At 46.3% G+C, this 19,489-nt stretch overlaps 1 protein-coding gene across 3 annotated transcripts; it reads right to left on the bottom strand.

Annotated features, from left to right (window-relative positions):
* Window positions 1–8,549: 8,549 nt before the first annotated feature.
* Window positions 8,550–17,094, bottom strand: LOC133904459 (uncharacterized). Of its 3 annotated transcripts, XM_062345981.1 has the most exons (8): window positions 16,575–16,711; window positions 13,828–14,320; window positions 13,106–13,234; window positions 12,762–12,881; window positions 10,991–11,080; window positions 9,196–9,604; window positions 8,924–9,128; window positions 8,550–8,813 (listed from the first exon to the last, which is right to left on the bottom strand). In XM_062345981.1, exons 2-8 carry the CDS (start codon window positions 14,007–14,009, stop codon window positions 8,635–8,637), a joined length of 1,314 nt encoding a protein of 437 aa, XP_062201965.1. In that variant the 5' UTR covers window positions 14,010–14,320; window positions 16,575–16,711; the 3' UTR covers window positions 8,550–8,634. The 3 variants fall into 3 exon arrangements, with proteins under 3 accessions (XP_062201965.1, XP_062201963.1, XP_062201966.1); XM_062345979.1 differs by lacking the exon at window positions 13,828–14,320 and having other exon boundaries at window positions 16,575–17,094; XM_062345982.1 differs by lacking the exons at window positions 13,828–14,320; window positions 16,575–16,711 and adding an exon at window positions 13,479–13,787.
* Between the last annotated feature and the right edge of the window lie 2,395 nt (window positions 17,095–19,489).

Genomic DNA, 19,489 nt, shown 5'->3' with positions numbered 1-19,489 from the left:
ATTCAACTCTAGCAACAGTACTATTTGACTCTAGAGCTTCGCATTCATTCATATCATCAAAGTTTGTTGCTAAGCATAGAATTCCAACTGTTATGCTTAAAACCCCCCTTATGATATGCTCTCTCGGAGCAGAAATCAAGTGCCTATTAGGATGCTCCCGGGTTAAAATTATAATAAGTGGGGTAGAGTTCCTAGCGGACTTAGTGGTTCTCCAATCTGATGGAATAGATATCATCCTTGGGATGGATTGGTTAGCCAAATGTCAAGGCAACATAGCTTACGGCACCCGAAAGGTCACCCTAGTTAACAGCCATGGTATTAAAGTGGAATGCCAGCCTAAGGGACCAAAACCCCAGCACATGTTGTGCAACTTGGAAGCCACAACTCTGGACAAAGTGCCCATAGTAAAGGAGTACCCAGATGTGTTCCCAGAGGAACTACCTGGAATGCCACCTGACCGGGAAATAGAATTTATCATAGATCTTATCCCTGGAACATCCACAATTGCTAAGAGACCCTACCGTATGGCAGCAAATGAACTAGTAGAGTTAAAGAAGCAGCTAGGAGAGTTACAAGAGAAAGGATATATAAGACCTAGCTCATCCCCGTGGGGATCGCCTATCTTGTTTGTGAAGAAGAAAGATGGCGGTCTTAGGATGTGTGTAGACTACCGAGCCCTAAATGAAGTAACAACAAAGAATAAATACCCACTACCCAGGATCGATGACCTCTTCGATCAACTGCAAGGAGCCAAGTTCTTCTCTAAGATTGACTTGAGATCAGGGTATTACCAGCTGAAGGTTCGGGAAAGTGACATACCTAAAACAGCCTTTGTAACCCGGTATGGACAATACGAGTTCACAGTAATTTCCTTTGGATTAACCAATGCTCTTGCTTACTTTATGAGCTTAATGAACAAGGTATTTATGGAAGAGTTAGATAAGTTTGTCGTAGTCTTCATTGACGACATATTCATCTACTCTCAGAGTGCTGAAGAGCACGAACAACACCTAAGAATAGTCTTGGAAAGATTAAGAGCCCATGAGCTTTATGCCAAATTTAACAAGTGTGAATTTTGGCTAAAGAAAGTTGCTTTCCTTGGACACGTCATAACGGAAGAAGGAGTATCAGTGGATCCTGCTAAAGTTAAAGCAGTCGCGGATTGGAAACCGCTGACTAACGTAACACAAATCAGAAGTTTCCTTGGACTAGCAGGATACTATCGGAGGTTCATAGAAGGATTCTCGAAGATAGCAAAACCTATGACTGAACTGACTCAAAAGGAAAAACCCTTTCAGTGGACCAAGGCTTGTGAGAAGAGCTTTCAAGAGCTAAAAGATAGATTAATCACAACCCCAGTGCTAACCTTACCAGATATTCACAAGGATTTCACGGTATTCTGTGATGCCTCTAGGCAAGGATTAGGACGTGTCCTAATGCAAGATGGTAAGGTAGTTGCCTACGCATCTAGACAGTTAAAAGAGCATGAGAAGAATTACCCGACCCATGATTTAGAACTAGCAGTCGTAGTGCATGCCCTTAAGCTCTGGAGACTACTTAATTGGAAATAAGTGTGAGATATTCACGGATCACAAGAGTCTGAAGTATATCTTCATCCAACCAGACTTAAACCTAAGGCAAAGAAGATGATTGGAATTGATTAAGGACTATAATCTGGATATCCAGTATCATCCGGGCAAGACCAATGTCGTAGCAGATGCCCTTAGCAGGAAGGCTCATTGCTACAACCTAAAAGTTCAGAGATGGAGGCCAAAGCTACTTAAGGAAATCCAACGACTAAACCTCCAAATAGTTAATGAAGGTTGTGTCAATACATTGATGGTCCAACCTACCTTAGAAGGCCAACTCCGAAAAGCTCAAGAAGAAGATGAAGAGCTACAGAAAATCAAGGTCCAAACCGGAGAAGGCAAGGCACCTGGATTCCGAGTAGATGACCAAGGAACTTTATGGTACAAAGATAGGATCTGTGTTCCTAAGAAAGAAGAGTTTAGGAAACTCATTATGGACGAAGCCCATAACTCTACCTATTCGATCCACCCCGGGTCGACAAAGATGTTCCTGGACTTAAAGGAGAAATACTGGTGGTCAGGAATGAAGAAGGACATAGCTAGATTTGTCGCATGCTGTGATATGCCAAAGAGTTAAGGCAGAACATCAAAAACTAGCAGGATTATTGCAACCACTTCCTATCCCAGTTTGGAAGTGGGATGAAATCGGGATGGACTTTGTTGTGGGATTACCCTGTAGTCAGAGAGGACATGATTTCATATGGGTCATAGTAGACCGTCTGACTAAGGTAGCTCATTTTATACCGGTAAAAGTAACTTATGGAGGAGACAAGCTAGCACAGTTGTATGTGGACAATATCCTCAACCTTCATGGTGTCCTAAGTAGAATTGTATCAGATCACGGTCCTCAATTCACCGCAAGATTATGGAAAAGCCTACATGCCACCCTAGGAACCAAGCTGGACTATAGCTCGGCCTATCACCCACAAACCGATGGGCAGACAGAAAGAGTGAACCAAATCCTAGAAGACATGCTAAGAGCTTGTGTGCTCACGTATGGAAAAGATTGGGAGAAAAGTTTATCTTATGCAGAGTTCTCTTATAACAACAGCTATCAGACGAGTCTGAAGATGTCACCCTTCGAGGCATTATATGGGAGAAAGTGCAGAACCCCTCTTATGTGGTCTGAGGTCAGAGAACGCTGTCTCTATGGGCCAGCCTTGATAAAGGAGGCTGAAGAGCATGTAGCCAAAGTAAGAGAAAATTTGAGAGCAGCTCAAAGCAGACAAAAGAGTTATGCCGACACTAGGAGGAGGAATCTTGAGTTCGAGGTGAGAGATCATGTATATCTGAAGGTATCGCCGATAAGAGGCACACAAAGATTTTGGATTCGAGGAAAGCTAGCACCCTGATACATTGGACCATACAAGATACTAAACAGGATAGGTGCCGTGGCATACCGTCTCGCACTTCTAGAGGAAATGGCGGACATTCACAATGTCTTCCATGTATCCCAGTTGAAGAAGTGCTTAAGGATCCCTGAAGAGCAAGTACCGTTAGAAGTGATGGACCTTCAACCGGACCTACGGTACCAAGAGCGGCCAATAAAAATATTAGATACAACAGAGCGACAAACCAGAAGATCTGTGGTAAGATTCTGTCAAGTGCAGTGGAGCAACCACACTGAGGCTGAAGCTACCTGGGAGCGTGAAGATGATCTTCGGAAGGAGTTCCCCTACCTCTTCGAAGAAGAACCTCAAATCTCGAGGACGAGATTTTCCTAAGTGGGGTAGGTTTGTCAAATCTCTAAATTTTCCCCCTTCTCTCTCTTCTTCCTCTCTTCCATCTCCTCCATCCCCTCCCTGTGACCCGTCACCTGCCGCGCCGCGCTGTCCCGTCGCCTGCGCCGCACCGGTAGTCCTCGCACCCCGTGCTGCCTCGCGCCCCGCGCCATCACCTCGTGCCCCGTGCAGCCGCCTCGCGCCCCGCGCCGTGCAGCCCGTCGCCGACCCCTATATAAGAGAGGAACAGTGCCTTCCTCCTCCACCTCACACCCACTCTCTCTCTCCCCGAACCCTCCGCCGCCTCCCTCCGAGCGGCGCCGCCGGTGAGCTCTTCCCCGGTCCCCTTCTCTCTCCCTCTCCCTCTCCCTCCTTTCCCTCCCCTGTAGATGTACCTAGGCCACCCTCCCGTCGCCGGGCCGCCGCCGTCCTCCCCGCTATCGGCCGTCACCGCTTCTCCGGCCGAAGCCGTTTCCTTGGCCCGCTGCCGCCCTCCGGCCGGCAAAGCCCACCGCCACCCTCCGTCGGTGCTCCGCCGTCGGTGCGCCGCCGCTGCGCCACCGCCGCCCATCGCTCTCTCCTCTCTCTCCCTCCCGTTCTCTCTGTTGCCTGAGCCGCCCCTCTCCTCTCTCTCTCTTTTATCTCTCTCTCCCTGTGTAGTTGACAAGTGGGCCCCATATTAGCTGAGCCAAGCCGCCCGTTGAAGCCCACCAACAAAAACTGAGTCTGAGCCGAGCCGCTGAGCCGAGCCGTAGAAACCGAGCCACGAAGCCGAGCAGAGAGCTGCGAGCTGAGCCCAGTCCTGAGCCGACTTAGCCAAATATTCTGAGAATATTCTCCCCTTTTCTTTTTTCTGAATTTCTCTCCCGATAAAACTTCCGAAGCCCGTTTCTCCTTCGTCCTAACTCCATTTTCAACGATTCTTCCACCGATATTCATCTAACTTTTAGATCTACCCAATCATGTTAATTTCATAATTTTTGTAAATTATTTGGTCATTGTTTTAATCATTTGATTGATCGTGTATGCCTTTGTCGTTGTTGCGATTATTAGAGGAAGGAGCATTCGAGGAAGACCCCGAGGACCCGGAGTTTGAAGAAGGAGCAGACGAGGACTTCAACGAAGGCAAGTCCTAAAACCATTGATCATGTTGATCCTATGTTTTTAAATACAACCCGTAGAGCCGTTGTTTCAAACAATAGGAGTATGCATGATTAGATTAATAGTTGTGATTTTTAAGAAATGCTAGAATAGTTATGACCCAGCTTGTTTATCCCATGTCTTATCATTGTTACCTTTATTCCGTTGAAACCCTAGAAGGTTCCCAACATCAACTATAATGATTGTTTGGATGAATGCTTGTTTACTAGTATGCTTAGGATTGCTTTGCTCAAAAGAAAGAACTAGATTATTTACATATGATAATCATGCTTTTCAATGTGAAGTGATGTGTGTTTGGTGCGTGTGCGTGTAAAACTTGTGTTCTTGGGAAAACTCTAGAGTAGTGTTGACGAGGGTGAGTAAGGTGCCCCACAAAGGTGGGAATTACCTTGGAGCAAGGTTCGCCTTTGTAGTGTTCTTGCTGGGAGACTCTTGTCTCGGTCATATAAGGACCGGTTCGCTGTGACATCTCACCCAGTATCCACTTGTACAACCACATGGCCTGTATGGGCAAGACTTGACCTAACCCCTCTAACTTAGTGCGGTACCCACCGGGAGGCCGGTAGTGGCAATGGGGACCAAGAGAAGACTTGGGTAGTGTGTAGCCCAAGGTCCGGCTGGTAATATTGTTGAGGCTATGTCAAAAAGCCTTGGGATTGCTAAGTGGTCCTTCCCGTGAATCTTCTAAGGCCCCTGGTATCTTAGTGCCCCATGGGTGGATATTATGGCTTCGTTGTGAGGTCGTTGCGTCTCGTTATGACAGCTGCACCAGTTACTAAGGTGGGAGCAAGTGCATATCTTGTGGGTAAAGTGTACAACCTCTGCAGAGTGTTAAACCTATCCGGATAGCCATGTCCTCGGTCAAGGACATGCTATGGTTTGGTCACAATGATTAGCTTTTCGGCGTGAGTATCTCATTGGTGTGTGAGTGGGCTGTGTGCCTGTGTTTTTGAAAAGAAGGGTTTTGGCTTTGTGCCCTAAGCCTCCTGGACTGTGTGTCCGCTGGCAAAAGACTTATGGGAACTGGCAGGATGGAAGTATCTCCCCCAGGGCCATCAACCCCCATAAGCTCAACTTATGTGTTCTCCTCGGAAGTGTTTATATTAAAGTTAGTCTTTGCAAAATGAACCTTGCATCAACAAAATTAGCTTTCCGCAAAATCTAAAAGACTCTACAGCCTTATCCTTGATCTACCCTTAAACATCTAATTTTTTCCCTTGAGGTAGGACTTGCTGAGTACCTTATGTACTCACACTTGCTAATTGTGGATCCAGATGATCCAGAGGCCGACTTTGTCGAAAGAGAAGATGAAGATTAGTGAAGCCGGTTTCATCTGCACTCAAGCTGCCTATAGGGCATTGGTCGCTTTTATGTGTTTCCGCTGTGCTTTGAGGGTTTGTTAAATTATGCCTACGGGCTTCTGTTGTAATGAACTCTGTGCTGTACTCTATTATCGTATTCATTCGATGTATGTCTGTGATGTCTACTTCTGTTGGAGTTCGTGTGTACCAGCTACTGATCCAGAGACTGGTATGAGCTGCACGAGGTGACCCCAAAAGAGGGGTCCGACAACAAATATCCCAACGGGATAAGAAGGGTGGCCGGTGGACTCCTTATCAAGAAACTACGGAAAGCATGCAGTGCGAAGCGGCGACTTCCATGAGTAGTGACGTGAAGGACGACGCTAGCTGCAGCGCTCGGAGGACCGTGGGGTCGAACGGACAAGATGCAAAGGAGAAAGAGTGAGACTGGCCGGGGAAGGGGCAGGTGAGAATGCGACGCCAAAATGCATGCAGAAACGCTCAAATCAGAAGACGGTCTATATCTGGCGGTTACTTAAAACCGTATCTCAAACGGTCTATATATGCTCGGATAGCTTGTGGATGGAGCCGTTTTTTGTAATTTGAACTTATTTCACGGCTCCTTTATTTCATGCATCTCTTCTGTGGAGCGATTTAGAGAAACGTCACAATTCCCAGCAAAGCCGTGTACAAGAATAATTGCAAGACCCCCATCGTCTTCCTTGCTTCACTCCTCCCCATTTATCATCGGCTTACCTCTGAAGAAAGCCCCAATCCTCGCATGCATTTCTAGATTGATCCTCCCCACCCCGTGTTGTCCTCCTCAATTGCATTCACCGTCACCTCTCTCTCCTCTCGTGGGCCGGTCACGGCCTCTTCTTCCCTGCAGTATGGGCAGTCCAGATAGGCCCAGGACTACCCTATGATTTTGATATTTTTTTACTACTAGCCAGCCCAGGCCCACATCTCCCTCCACCTCCAGCTCCCGGCCTGGATCTGGTCGCATACTCGTACCTCAGCACCTGGTACAATCGTGTGTGACTCTGACCACCACAGCGATTCAGATTTCAGCAAAGGTCTTGATCCCCAATTCCCCAATCACCATCCCCTTTCTAACCCTAAATAAATTTCCTATCCCCAATGGCCAATTCCCCAATTCTCCATCCCTAGCGGCCGTCTAAACGAGTAGAATATAATTCTCCATCCCTAGCAGTCGATCCTGGAGGGGCTGGAGCAGTGGAGGCTGGAGGGGTCGGCCGGGGCACCGGGCCACAGACTGCAATGCACAGCAGCACAGGGGCAAGCCACTAGCCAGCAAGCACAGGGGCAATGGAAGCATGCGGGCTCTCTTGCTGGCTTGCTGCTCGCTTGCTAAGCGTGCTCCTCCTCCTCCTCCTCGACCAGACTGCCGTGGAGTGGGAATCCATCCATCCATCTATCTAGACTTCGATTGATTGTGTCTGTCGCTGGTAAGGAAGCCATATCCTCTTGCTCGGATTGATTGGTTTTTAATAGCTGGTTTTAGTTTACTGAATGTTTATTTGGTCTATTTTTTTCTTCGAATTTCAAATTTGACCGAGTGAATTTTGAGTGAATTCCCACCGAATTTTGAGCGGTTTTCGTGATAACAACCGCCAGGACCGGTTTTCAGGGTCCAAACGGTTTTGTGAACCTTGATCCCAATCCCGCTGCCTACACCCATTCTCGTCGAGCAAGAATCTCGTCGCCCCTGACATGGTGAGCTTTGCAAGCACCTACGTGGAGATGAAAGCCAATCAATACTGCGTGCGGTACTAGCTAGGATAAGAAATCGAGGAGAGGCGGCAAGGACGACTGCGGATTTGACCTAGGAGGCCATGTTTCTCGAGCAGGGTCACCGGCCGAATCAGAGGAGGGGGGGCTTCCAGTCGGGGAGTAGGGGGGCGAGGACGATCGCAGTGGAAGGTGGAGGATTTGGCCTAGGAGGTTGTCGTCCTCCAGTGGGGTCGCCTGCATCACCGAGGGGCACAAAAGCGCCAGGGGAAGTCAAAATCAAATACCAGGTAGCGCCAGAGCTTGCAGATGTGTGAGGCACGGGGGAGCCTAGCGGGAGGTGGAGAAGGATTTGGCCTCGTTGTCCTCTAACGAGGTCGTCAGCGTAGCCACACGATGGCTGCCACGAGGGATGCTAGCAGAGCCGAGGGAATTCAGATCTTGGTTTTGAAGTCAGGTGACTTCAAATGTTCGTGAGCCGTTGGATCAAAACCGGATGGATCATATCAGCCGCTACAATATTCAACATTGCGATTGCTACAGTATTCAACAGAAAATCACTGTTCACCTAGACACAATCTATTGTACGCCCAGAGGATTTGGTTCCGAGGCAAGGCGGTCGTTGCATCCGCGACGACGAGGTGTGAGCAAATAAGAAAAAGACTGATAACGGCATGAAGATGACATTACTATTGGGTTTTAGAGAAGAAGCGTGACCACTACTTGGCCAATAGTGTAGTGGTGACCACCAAGCAAGCATGCAAAGCCCCTCATGCATGACCGACGGAGCTGCATGCCGTTTTGCACTCGTGGATCAATGCACCTCCCTCACTGCATAGGCTGCTCAAATTTTGACGTATCTTCAATTGTAGGGCCAAGCTCGTTGCGCTCAGCTCGCCGGCAATACTTCCATCATGGTACTCAACAAACCACATGCTCTAGATTGTTGAGTAGCATGATGCAGGAATTGCGCACATTATATAGATATTCTAATACAAATCTAGGATATATATAGACATTCTATCGCTTGCACATTGTATTGCATTATCATTTTAGTTGCCTTACCAAAACTGCATCTTCGACTACAAGATTCGTGCCAGTGCACACCTGCTAATCTAACCAACGCTCATCCTCAGCTTCGTCTTCAAGTCTAACCGGAGTAAATTCATCAGAGGAGTCACTATCCCACAGGTAGGGGAATACTGTATCTGGACTGCCTCTATCAAATGCACCTATTACTGGATGCTTCAAATCATCTAACCCTTGGTTCTTGCATGCATAACAATGTCCTATATAAGAAGAAAAAAAGGACATGATATAGCATTACGAAAGAGCAAAAAGAAATATTGTTGCTCATCATTCATCAATATTCAACTAAACAAGATAAAGATTTCCATACCATCTTCATACGGCTCTAGAGGAGAGCAGAAGTAGATCTTCCATTTCAATATCTCCTTCACTTCAGCGAAGTAGAGCATTGATCTCCAGTCAGTTGAACCGGGTTCCTTCGTCTTGAAAGTGAAGTTAAAGTGATGGATGATCTTATGATAATTTTCCACACTAAAACAATGGTGGTGAAGCTCATCAAATTCATGATCAAGGTCCTACAACAACATTTATTTGTTAGAAAACCTTTCTGCAACTGAAAACAACTAGAAATAGTAGACAAACCTTAAGAAATTTTTTTCCTTTGATGTATTTTTTAAATGCCACCATTGCCTCCTCGCCCATCCATTTCTTCCCATTACAAGCAATCTCTTCTTCGGAAGCTTTCGATTGTCCTTGTGCTGCAGCTGGTGGAGCTTGTTCTGGTGCTGTAACCAATCGAGCTTCATATCCGTCTGGTGAAGACTGCTGAAACATTGCCTCACTCTCAGCTACTTCCGCCCCAGCTCGAACGGCACTCTCGGTAGAACAGAGATATTCGTCTGGTGAAGACTGCTGAGACATTGCTTCACCCTCAGCTACTTCTGCCCCAGCTCGAACAACACTCTTACCAGAAAGAAATTTACAAAGATCATCATAAGTCTCAAGCGTGTGCTCATTTAGGTACTCCTCAAATTTGCGTCGCTCCTCCGACCTACATAAAATCACGACCATATGTATGGTCCACATATTAGTTTTATAAATACAAGTAGATTGGGCTATGTTTCTCCTTGCTTGGGAAAAAACGAGCTACAAATCACGTTACATTCTACATGGCAGCAATGAACCAACATGTTATGGCATTAAAAATGTAAATTCGTTAGGGTTTTCATTTTCCTAAAAATAAAGAACAGATCAGAACTGGCATAGAAATCATTAAATGAAGCACCAAAAGTAGAACATTACTAATGCATCTACGGAAGCAAAACTTGCGTGTTGCTGTTGTTAGAGACACGCCATCTTAAAACATTCTGGGCATATAATCATGCAGTAATAGAAGTTAAATATTAAATTTTACTACGTCAAGGCTTATGTGTATAGTGTTCACACTACATGTAGAGAAATTTTTATTAATGATGGATTCAATAACTGGAGAGGAAAAGTTGGGGGAAAGAGCATCAATAAATTTTAGATGACATGGGAGAAAGACATGGTAATGCTCCCCAACTTTCCTGCTGGTGCAGCAAATCCTTCTAGTTCCTACAGCATCCAAAATCAAAGCTCTGCAGAACTCTAATCAGCAAACAATTTCCATACTACTCTAGTGTAAGATGTTTTGTCCAAACAAGTGCATACTTTTTGCTGGTACAAAAGGCAAAACATCTCTGATTGAATATAGGTAGGGGCTCCCACAAAACAGAAGATGAGGATAAATTGTCCATCAGACTAATTCATTTAACTTGTCCTACTCTAAACAAGCACTCCTTCCACTTATTGTTATTTAAAATTTGAATTTAAAATACATAGGAGAAAGGCCCTGTAACAAACCATACAGTTCACCGATTAGAAATAGGCTCACTAATCAGTATAGAATCGAAGACTTTAGGGAGGACTTCATTTATTCTTTGCCATAGCTTGCTTAGGCTGGTTGTAACTTGTAAGACAAACTATTGTTTCTGCTTTTACTGTAACGGAAATGGGGATGTTTACGTGACTTGAGTAAAAATAAACAGGAAGTGCTGCACCCAGGATAGAAACAATAAGCAGCCCCAGGATTTAGGTCTCAGTGAGATGCCAACTTAAGTCTTAAATAACGGAGTAACAGAATTGCAAGGACAGAATTCCTAATAAAAGAACAAACCAACAAATCAAACATAATAATGACCATATGCATCACATGAAATATGCTTGGGATGCGCTTACAGCAACAGCGAAGCTCTCATGTGTTGATGGCTCACCACTGCCCATGTTGGCAGCAAGCACCACAACACAAGGTCATAACAATCACACCCATCCTATCAATCAACATATATTCGACGTAAAAGAACCAGAGGTATGATCACCATACGCATTGTATCAAATAGAAGTTCGATATGCTTGCCTGGGTGACAGAGCTTCCTCAGCAGCTGATGGCACCATAACTGTAGAATCAGGTAGACCACTGACCGTGTCACCAGCATGCACCACAGCCCTAAATCAGAACAATTTGAAGTCATTGAGTGAGTCTAATTTATCTCAATCTTATTGCAGAAAGAATTTTGACTTAATAGTTCTTAAACAGAAAATACTTGTAAATCATATTGCACTTCTCCGTATTCTACTCCAATTGAAATGAGTGCGATCAAGGCATTGCAGCAATTTTCTGGTCAATCTAAATAGGTCGAAATGGTTCTTTCAACACAAATCACTAGTAAACTGTAATCCTACTGCACTTCTCTGTATTCTACTCAAATGTTTTTTTGTGTGTGAGAGAGAGATAAATATGCTATCATATGGAACAGAGGAGAACGGAAATGTAAAAGAGCTAGTATGAAGTATGGTGAAGAGCGGGTATGAGCGAAGACGATGGTTCTGGTGGTACGGAACTATGCTACTAAATGGTGCAGTAGGGGCGGGAAAGAGAAGTTCCATGTCTTGGGAGGCACAGACCCAATATAAACCTATCTACCCAAACAAAGATCCTTATACTAGGTCTAGGGCAGATCATGGTCAAGATCAGCACCACCATCCATGGCAATGATGAAGGTGAATGCCTGGCGGTGGTCGGTTCGAGGAATTTAGGGTATTACTCCACCTTGTTTCTCCCTCGACTCAAATTAACTCCTCTGACAGTCCGGCTTTGTCAGTTTGGGTTGGTTGCACAAGTCAGACTACAATGAGTAGGATGGCTAAGCCAACAAACTCCCAATGTGAAAACCTATGTGGATGTAATAAAATAGTCACACAGTGTTTCATAAACATGAGTTGGAATCCTAAATCCTTAGATGGCTATTTTAGTGAAGTTGTGTCAACATCCAAGGATCAGAATTCCAACTTGTATGTCAAAAATTTAAACTCATAAAGACAGTCAACATCTACTACAATCTTGTGCAATATTAAAATACTAAATTCTAATGGCCCTTCATTCTAGTCTCAAAAAAATCTTAGTGAGATTTATGCTAGTTATTTGGCAAAATCAGGGAAGGCAAGAAGTCCCATAGAAATCACTTGGAGCCTTGAACACAATAAAAAATAATTACCATGTGTCTCTCACTGTCAACAAGCATTTGATACCAGCAACCACTCAATAGGAAATGAGCGTGGGCAAAAAATACAGAAGCATTTGCTGGTCCATCTAGAGTGCTGGAAATGGTTCATTCAGCACACATAACTAGTAAATTGAAATTCTGATGCAATTTTCAGTATTCTACTCATCAATGTTTTTTTATGTGATGAGAACACAAATGATTTTCTTGGACTGCATATATTAGAAAGGAAAAGACCTAACTCAGTTGGAGAGAGGATGGTGAAGAGTATCTGAGATCACTAGCGATGAGACGATGACAGTGGTCGCTGTGGTAGGGAGCCAAGCTACTAGACAGAGCTTAAGTCCCAGACCAGGAGTTAGTGTGGTAGGCGGCAGGAAAAAGAGCACCTCCATGGCTTAAATGGGGAGAAACAGGTAGAATATGGACCATCAGAAGTCCCAGACATAGAGTCATCTACTAGGTTCAAAATGGGGGGAACCGGGGAGGGGCGGTAGTGGGTCAGGAGCGGTCTAACCCTTGGATGAGCACTTTGATTTGTGCAAAACACATCTAATGATGTTATGGGTTATAATTTATAACAAAAAGCAGCAATCATATGAAAGAAAGAAACAACAATAGTCATACTCATCGGTTGAATCAAGTGTAGGGGGTGAGTCATTTAGCGACAGTGTCTCGAATCTTGACGTATCTGCAATTGTAGGCCCAAGCTCATTGCTGCTCACCTCACCAGCATGCTCCTCAACTCTGACCAGAACATGTAGTTTGTTGAGTGTTATGATAGAGGTATTGCACACAATATATAGATATTCTAATAGAAATCTAGGATATATAGAAATTTTATCGCTTCCATGAGTAGTCCAATGCAAATAATAGCGGAAAAAAAACGCAATGTTAATTCTTTGTTAGAAAGTGGCACACATACATTGCCCAAAATGAGAAGGGATAAAACAATAACTAGTGACACTTACGGTAAGCAGGTTGGTGGCTGTGCTCGTCCTCGATTACCCCGGTATCGCCTTGGTCGATCTGAATACATAGCACTCTGCCGTACACGAGGTGCGGTTCCAGCCTCTGCATGCCCTGGTCTCCTGCGATGGCTGCAAAATGGATATAAAGGTAAATTTTAGTAACTACTATATAGCTAATTACATTTTCCTGGGAGGCAAGAGACAGTGTTCTCTGTAGATTCTATAATGAGAATGCATAAGTCTGGAGTGGGCGACAAAAAGCTTGATGGCAACAAATTAAGGTGAAGAAAGACAAACAGAGAGAGGACAAAGACAAGTTTATGTGCATGCAGAAATCAAGACCCCTTCCCGGCCAGGTGGGACGAACACTCACTGGAGAGCAACCCAAAGTGCTTCACGGAGCCACCATAAAACGCCACTGGTGTCAAATATTTATGGAGAGTGGGGGGAAATCAGCCTACTTTCGGAGAGTGAAAACTAAAATTGTCCTCAAAAAAGTTTTTTTCCCTTCTTCGTCTTCTCCCAACCCCACTCCCATGGCTGCTACCGTCCAGCCAACTGAACAGATGTCCAGTGGACGGGTGATCACGTATTCACGTTGGTACACAGATGGGGCAGCTGATGCATACATAGCTGAATTTTGCTCCGAAAAAATATTCATCAAATCTACTCAGAGGAGAGGGCAACGAAAAGGAGGAAGAGGGAGGGCGGAGGTCACTCACCCAGTTCCACTTCCACGGGAGGAGGAGGATGCTGCAGAGGGGGTTTCAGGTCGCCAGAGACGACGCTGCTCCCACTGGTGGTATTCTATGATGAGGCAATCTGCGTAGGCTTGGGTTACCATGCCATAGTCATGCCCCCCGATACAGAGATAGATGAGGCGGCGATGGGAATCACGGTCCATGGCGATGGATGGCGAGGGCGATTCCGAACCGATTCGCTCCGTTGATTGGGGAAATTTGGGTTTTAGGGTTCCCTTCCCCCTCCCTCCCCCGCTTCTGCTCGATCAGCTCAGCTGGGTTTGGTGGTCGCCTGCCCTGCCTTGTTTGTATTTTGGGGAAATTGCCATCATACCATTATGTTGGAGCCGGATTGCCAAAACACCCTCCAAAGTTGTGCCATTGCCAAAATGCCACTGTTGTTCATCACCGTCACTCCAAAATAGCACTCCCGTCGAGTCCATGAGATTTTCTTCAGTAACTTTTTTTTCCCACACTGCAACAGTAAATAATTCTTTGAAATGCCAAAAATTGCCCCCATGCCTGGACTCCTTTGCTCCCGAACTGGAGCCGGCGAGCTCGACCACAAACGCTGCCCCTCCCCGACCACCCCGTGCCTTTGTCGGCACTAGCGTGAATCCGGCCGGAGCTCTCTTCGACGGTTCGAGGGCCGGAGTCACCGAACATACCTCAACGCCGGCGCTGGCCGGCACCCACAGCGGACACACCTCAAGCTCAACACCGATGCGGCCAAAGACCATGCACCCACAGCGGAGGTAGAAACAGATCGACGGCGCGCCGACCGGATCAACACGCACGGCAACAGAGAAAACAAGTAGGCCGGCGACCATAATACACACAGCACACCTCACTGGCGCATACATCAACGTAGCGAACACGGCGGCGGCAATACGCATCGGCACATCGGCAGAGTTCACACCGGTGACAACACACGGCACCAGGTTATTCAAACCTTTAGAAGTTCCAGACATGGCTTGGACTCATATTAGCATGGATTTTATTGAAGGCTTACCAAAGGTAAAGGGAAAGGATGTGATTCTTGTGGTGGTTGACAGATTCACAAAGTATGCCCACTTTGTTGCACTTTCCCACCCATAAACTGTCCAACAAGTGGTTCAATTATTTATGGATCAGATTTTTAGGCTGCATGGTTTTCCATTGGTAATTGTAACTGACAGGGACAGGATTTTCACAAGTAAACTCTTCGAAGAAATCTTCAAATCAGCTGGAGTATCACTCAAGTTCAGTACATCATATCACCCACAAACAGATGGGCAAACTGAGAGGGTAAACCAATGTTTAGAAAATTATTTGAGAATCATGGCATTTCAAGACCCAAAGGAATGGTTGAGGTGGCTTACTATGGCTGAATGGTGGTACAACACATCTTTCCATACCTCTCTTAAGACCACTCCATTCCAGGCCCTCTATGGATACCCACCTCCACAGCTGGGTGAATTATCCATCCCTTGCAATGTTTCTGATGAAGCCAGAGTAACAGTAGAAGAAAAGGAGAAAATGCTCAAGGAGTTAAAAGAAAACTTAACTCAAGCTCAAGAGAGGATGAAGCATTTTGCAGATCTGAAAAGAACTGAGAGAGAGTTCAAGGAAGGGAACATGGTATATCTGAAGATGCAGTCTTATAGGTTGAATGCTTTTGGTTTGAGGGGAGCCATTAAGCTGAGATCAAAATTTTATGGCCCATTCAGAGTTATTTAAAAGATTGGTCAAGTGGCTTATAAGTTGTTGCTGCCCGAAGATGCCGAAATACATCCAGTCTTTCATGTCAGTCAGCTGAAGAAGCACGTGGGAGCAAAAGTTATCCCTTTGCCAAACTTACCATTGGTGACTGCTGAAGGAAAGATTAAGACTGAGCCTATGAAAGTTTTGGAGAGGAGGATTATTCCAAGGAACAATGAAGCAGTCGTACAGTGGCTGGTGCAATGGGAGAATCTCGCTGCTGATGAAGCTACTTGGGAGGATGCCAAATTCATCCAGAAAGTGTTTCCTAAGTTTAATCCTTGAGGACAAGGATTTTCTCAAGGAATGGGAGATTGTCAGGAATGCAATTTTCAGTTTCGTCAGGTTTCAGTTAGCTTCAAGAAGCTTAGCACGGGGATGCTGGTCGAACCGGTATCGTAAAATCTCAGGCATTCTTTTTAAATCCTTCGTCTGGAAGTTGGCTCCAACGCAGAGAAGAAATTAGCTGCTCCTCTGTTTACCGTTGTCAGATATTACTGTTACTTTTTACTTTCACTTTGATAGCTGTAATTCGTACTCTGCTGAGCTGTGTAATCTGTTAAAAGGACTCAGATGGAGGAAGGGAATCCAGGATGGAATTATTCTCTAGTCTTACCATTTAGCTCTAGGGTTCTAGCTAGTTCCTCTCGGCCACTATGGCGATTTGCCCCTTCTGATTCAGTTTGTTCTTCGTTTTTCATTTAATTCGATCGATTGTTGAGTTCCTGCACTCGTGGGGCTTGACAGGACGGCGACCATAATACACACAGCACACCTCACCGGCGCATACATCAACGTAGCGAACACGGCGGCGGCAATACGCATCGGCACATCGGCGGAGTTCACACCGGCGACAACGCACGGCACCAGGTTACCTCGCCACGCCAACACATCGGCGTGCGGCATGGTGGCGGTGCCCTCGGCTCACGCATAGATCAAGCGAGAAAGGAGAAAACACGGATCAACGCACGACGGCGGCGATGACATACCTCGTCGGCACACCGGAGCTTATCACGGGGCAGACCAGCACGCCGCGCCGACGGTCAATACACGGCACGGCGGCGGTACCATCTTCTCCTACGGGCGGCGGAAACGGCAGGGCTTCGCCCACTCTCCCCTCTGCGCGCCGCCACGGGCTGCGGCAGCAGGGCTTCGCCCGCTGCTCCTCCTCACGCGCCCCCATCTGCGCCGCCCCCCGTACATCGATCCTCCCTCTCCTTATATAGGCAAAGGAATAGAGATCGAGTTTGATGCGATTTGGGGTAAATCGGGAAGAGATAAGCAGGGGATCGGTTAGGATTCGATTCGAAATCGATTTTGATGGTTGATTTGTTGGAGATAGAGGAGAAATCCGATCGGGAGAGGGGGGTGCTATTGCTGCTGCTGGGAGGAGTCGAACGCCTGGAGGAAGAAGAAGCCGACGGCTGTGGAGAAAAGAAAAAGAAAATGCATGTTCCAGGCACGGGGTGGTCGGGGAGGGGCGGCGCTTGTGGTCGAGCTCGCCGGCTCCAGTTCGGGAGCAAAGGAGACCAGGCACGGGGGTAATTTTGGCATTTCAAACAATTATTTACTGTTGCATCGACGGAGTGCTATTTGGGGTGACCGTGATGAACAGTAGTGGCATTTTGGCAATGTCACAGCTTTGGATGGTATTTTGGTAATCCGACTCCAACATAATGGTATAGTAGTAATTTCTTTTTATATTTTTGGTACACAGCTAGGTTTGTTTCGGTTTTTTCACTATAACCCAAACATGCAGAGCTACAAACTTATAGGGCGAGTTTGTAACTCTCGAGCCCATGAGCTATCAAAGTTTGGTTCAAGTCTAAGCGAGGATTCTCCTCGATGGTGGGATGACGTAATTCCACGATTTGTAGCTGATATTATCAATGGTGAAATGTCCATGTCAGTTGAGTAATAAGGTATCAGTATGTTTTGTATAAAGCTTGAGCAGACTTGAAAATATGAGAATGATTCTGTTGGCGCAATAGGCGGCCGAGGTATGATGCACAACCGGTCGCTTATTGCAGCGCCGCAATGTCAAGGTGTGAGGATGGCCTCCACTTGCACTGGAGATGTCAGGCCCTCTACTTACATCGTATTAAATATAGATCACTTCCTTACTGGAGAGGGACAACTGGTGGGGCCCCATCTGGTTGATCTTTCTCCAAGATCAGATGGTCTCTCCCTCCGAGTTCCGAGGAGCCTTCCTAGGCTCCGGGAGACGGATACTTCGGGAGGCCGTGGCTCCGGGAGACTAGGGCTCTGCGAGGTAAGGGCTCCGAGAGACGAGGGGCCTTCTGTTGATTTGGAACCTAAAGGTTCCAACGGAGCTTCTGGTGGCGACCTCTTAGCAATGTCTACAGGCCAGGATATTTCCCCAACAGATACTATGGAAAGGAATACTGAGGTTTGTCATAGAAAATGATTATATTTTTAATAAAATATACAAATAGGCATTCAGGAAAAGTAATGTTTTCATAAATTGCAATGATCAAAGATGTGCACACAGACTATGTTATGTTCAAACAACGTGCAAATAAAATAGAGAACGGAGAAGGAGGGTCAAGCGGATTAAGAATTGGCCGGCATGGAAATTGAAGATGGAATGAAGCAACCACTCAAACGATTGAACTTACCGTGGGTTACAATTTGATCGATCCATCGATTGGCGGTGGCGGTTGGTCAGTCCTCCTTATCCGTGCGTGTACGGTGCGGCCGTGATGTTTGGATCGATCGATGTAGTGGAGGTCACCAGAACGTAGATTCTATCAGGCAATCGGTGCAAGACGATGGTTGGAGACGTACATGTGTATTTATGTATTGCGCGGCTAGATCGTCCAATCGTAACCGTTCCGGAATACATGTACAGAGTACGTGCGTACTATGAATCCTCTAGGTCATGATTTTTTTTTTTGAGCTTTGAAGGTAGAGGATCTTCTACCTTGAATATCTCTCCTACTTTAAAATCCATAATCCATGTATGGTCAACCTTTGTTCTGTCCACACGCTCAGCTGATCAGCCTACGACCGATTTTTTTCCTCCCACGGCGTACGTCTGGTTTTTTCCTTCTGCCCATGCCCGTCGTCCCACCCTCGCTAACGAACCTAGCGATTTCACTGCCGCATCATGCTGCTCCTCCCCACGCCGCCTCCTCATATTCCTCATGCCCTCACTTCGCCGACGCCATCATCCCTCGATTGCTTCCCCGTGCAATTCGTGCAATCAAGCCACACGAATAGAAATTGATCCCCTCCATACGCGATCATTCCGGATTCCTCTCCCTCTCACACCCGACGCGGCCCCCTCTTCCTCGACGCACCCAACCCTCACGCCGACGCAATATCTCCTCCACGCCAATCCTCCATGTCCTCTCCCTAATCCTGCTCCCTCTCTTGCTCGCCTCCATGGATAGACCAGTCCTTCCTCAGCTCTCTCAACTGCAATATCTTCTTCAGCTCCACCAAACTCACCCAAGAAACATTAGAGGATTTTCATCCCCCAGGGGGTCGAACCGCCGATGTGCTTCTGTGACGACCCTTGTAGGCTTCGCGAGTCCCATGACATCTCCTATACCTATAGTCTACGCTTCTTCATATGTGTCAACTACCAGTACGACAAGCCTCGACATGGACCGTACAAGTACCCACCGGTATAGCGACAAACATCACTCATGTGGCACTTTTCATATGATTTCATACACTGTCTTACTAATCTCTCATCTTCTTTCATTTGTGTAGTCTCCCCCATCTCTATATGACTTCATGAAATAGCTGGATATGGAGCAAAATGACGACCAGAACCAGTGGGTCCAAATGAGCATGCGGTGAATGAGGGAAGCGTACGAACGCCAGGAGTACGAGCAACAGCAGGAGGAATTACGGCTTAAGCGTCAGGAGGAGG

This window comes from Phragmites australis, chromosome 22, assembly GCF_958298935.1.
Source record: "Phragmites australis chromosome 22, lpPhrAust1.1, whole genome shotgun sequence".
Classification (NCBI taxonomy): domain Eukaryota; kingdom Viridiplantae; phylum Streptophyta; class Magnoliopsida; order Poales; family Poaceae; genus Phragmites; species Phragmites australis.
Note: the sequence above shows the minus strand (reverse complement) of the source record. Positions and strands in the feature narration are given on the sequence as shown.

Excerpts from the sequence above, each read along its gene's own strand:
- LOC133904459 (XM_062345979.1), bottom strand. The coding sequence starts at position 16,768 with ATGGGGGCGCGTGAGGAGGAGCAGCGGGCGAAGCCCTGCTGCCGCAGC. Across the intron at positions 12,882-13,105 it reads CAGCCACCAACCTGCTTACC|AGTTGAGGAGCATGCTGGTG; the intron begins GTAAGTGTCACT and ends TGTTCTGGTCAG. Across the intron at positions 9,605-10,990 it reads GAGGAAGCTCTGTCACCCAG|GTCGGAGGAGCGACGCAAAT; the intron begins GCAAGCATATCG and ends GATTTTATGTAG.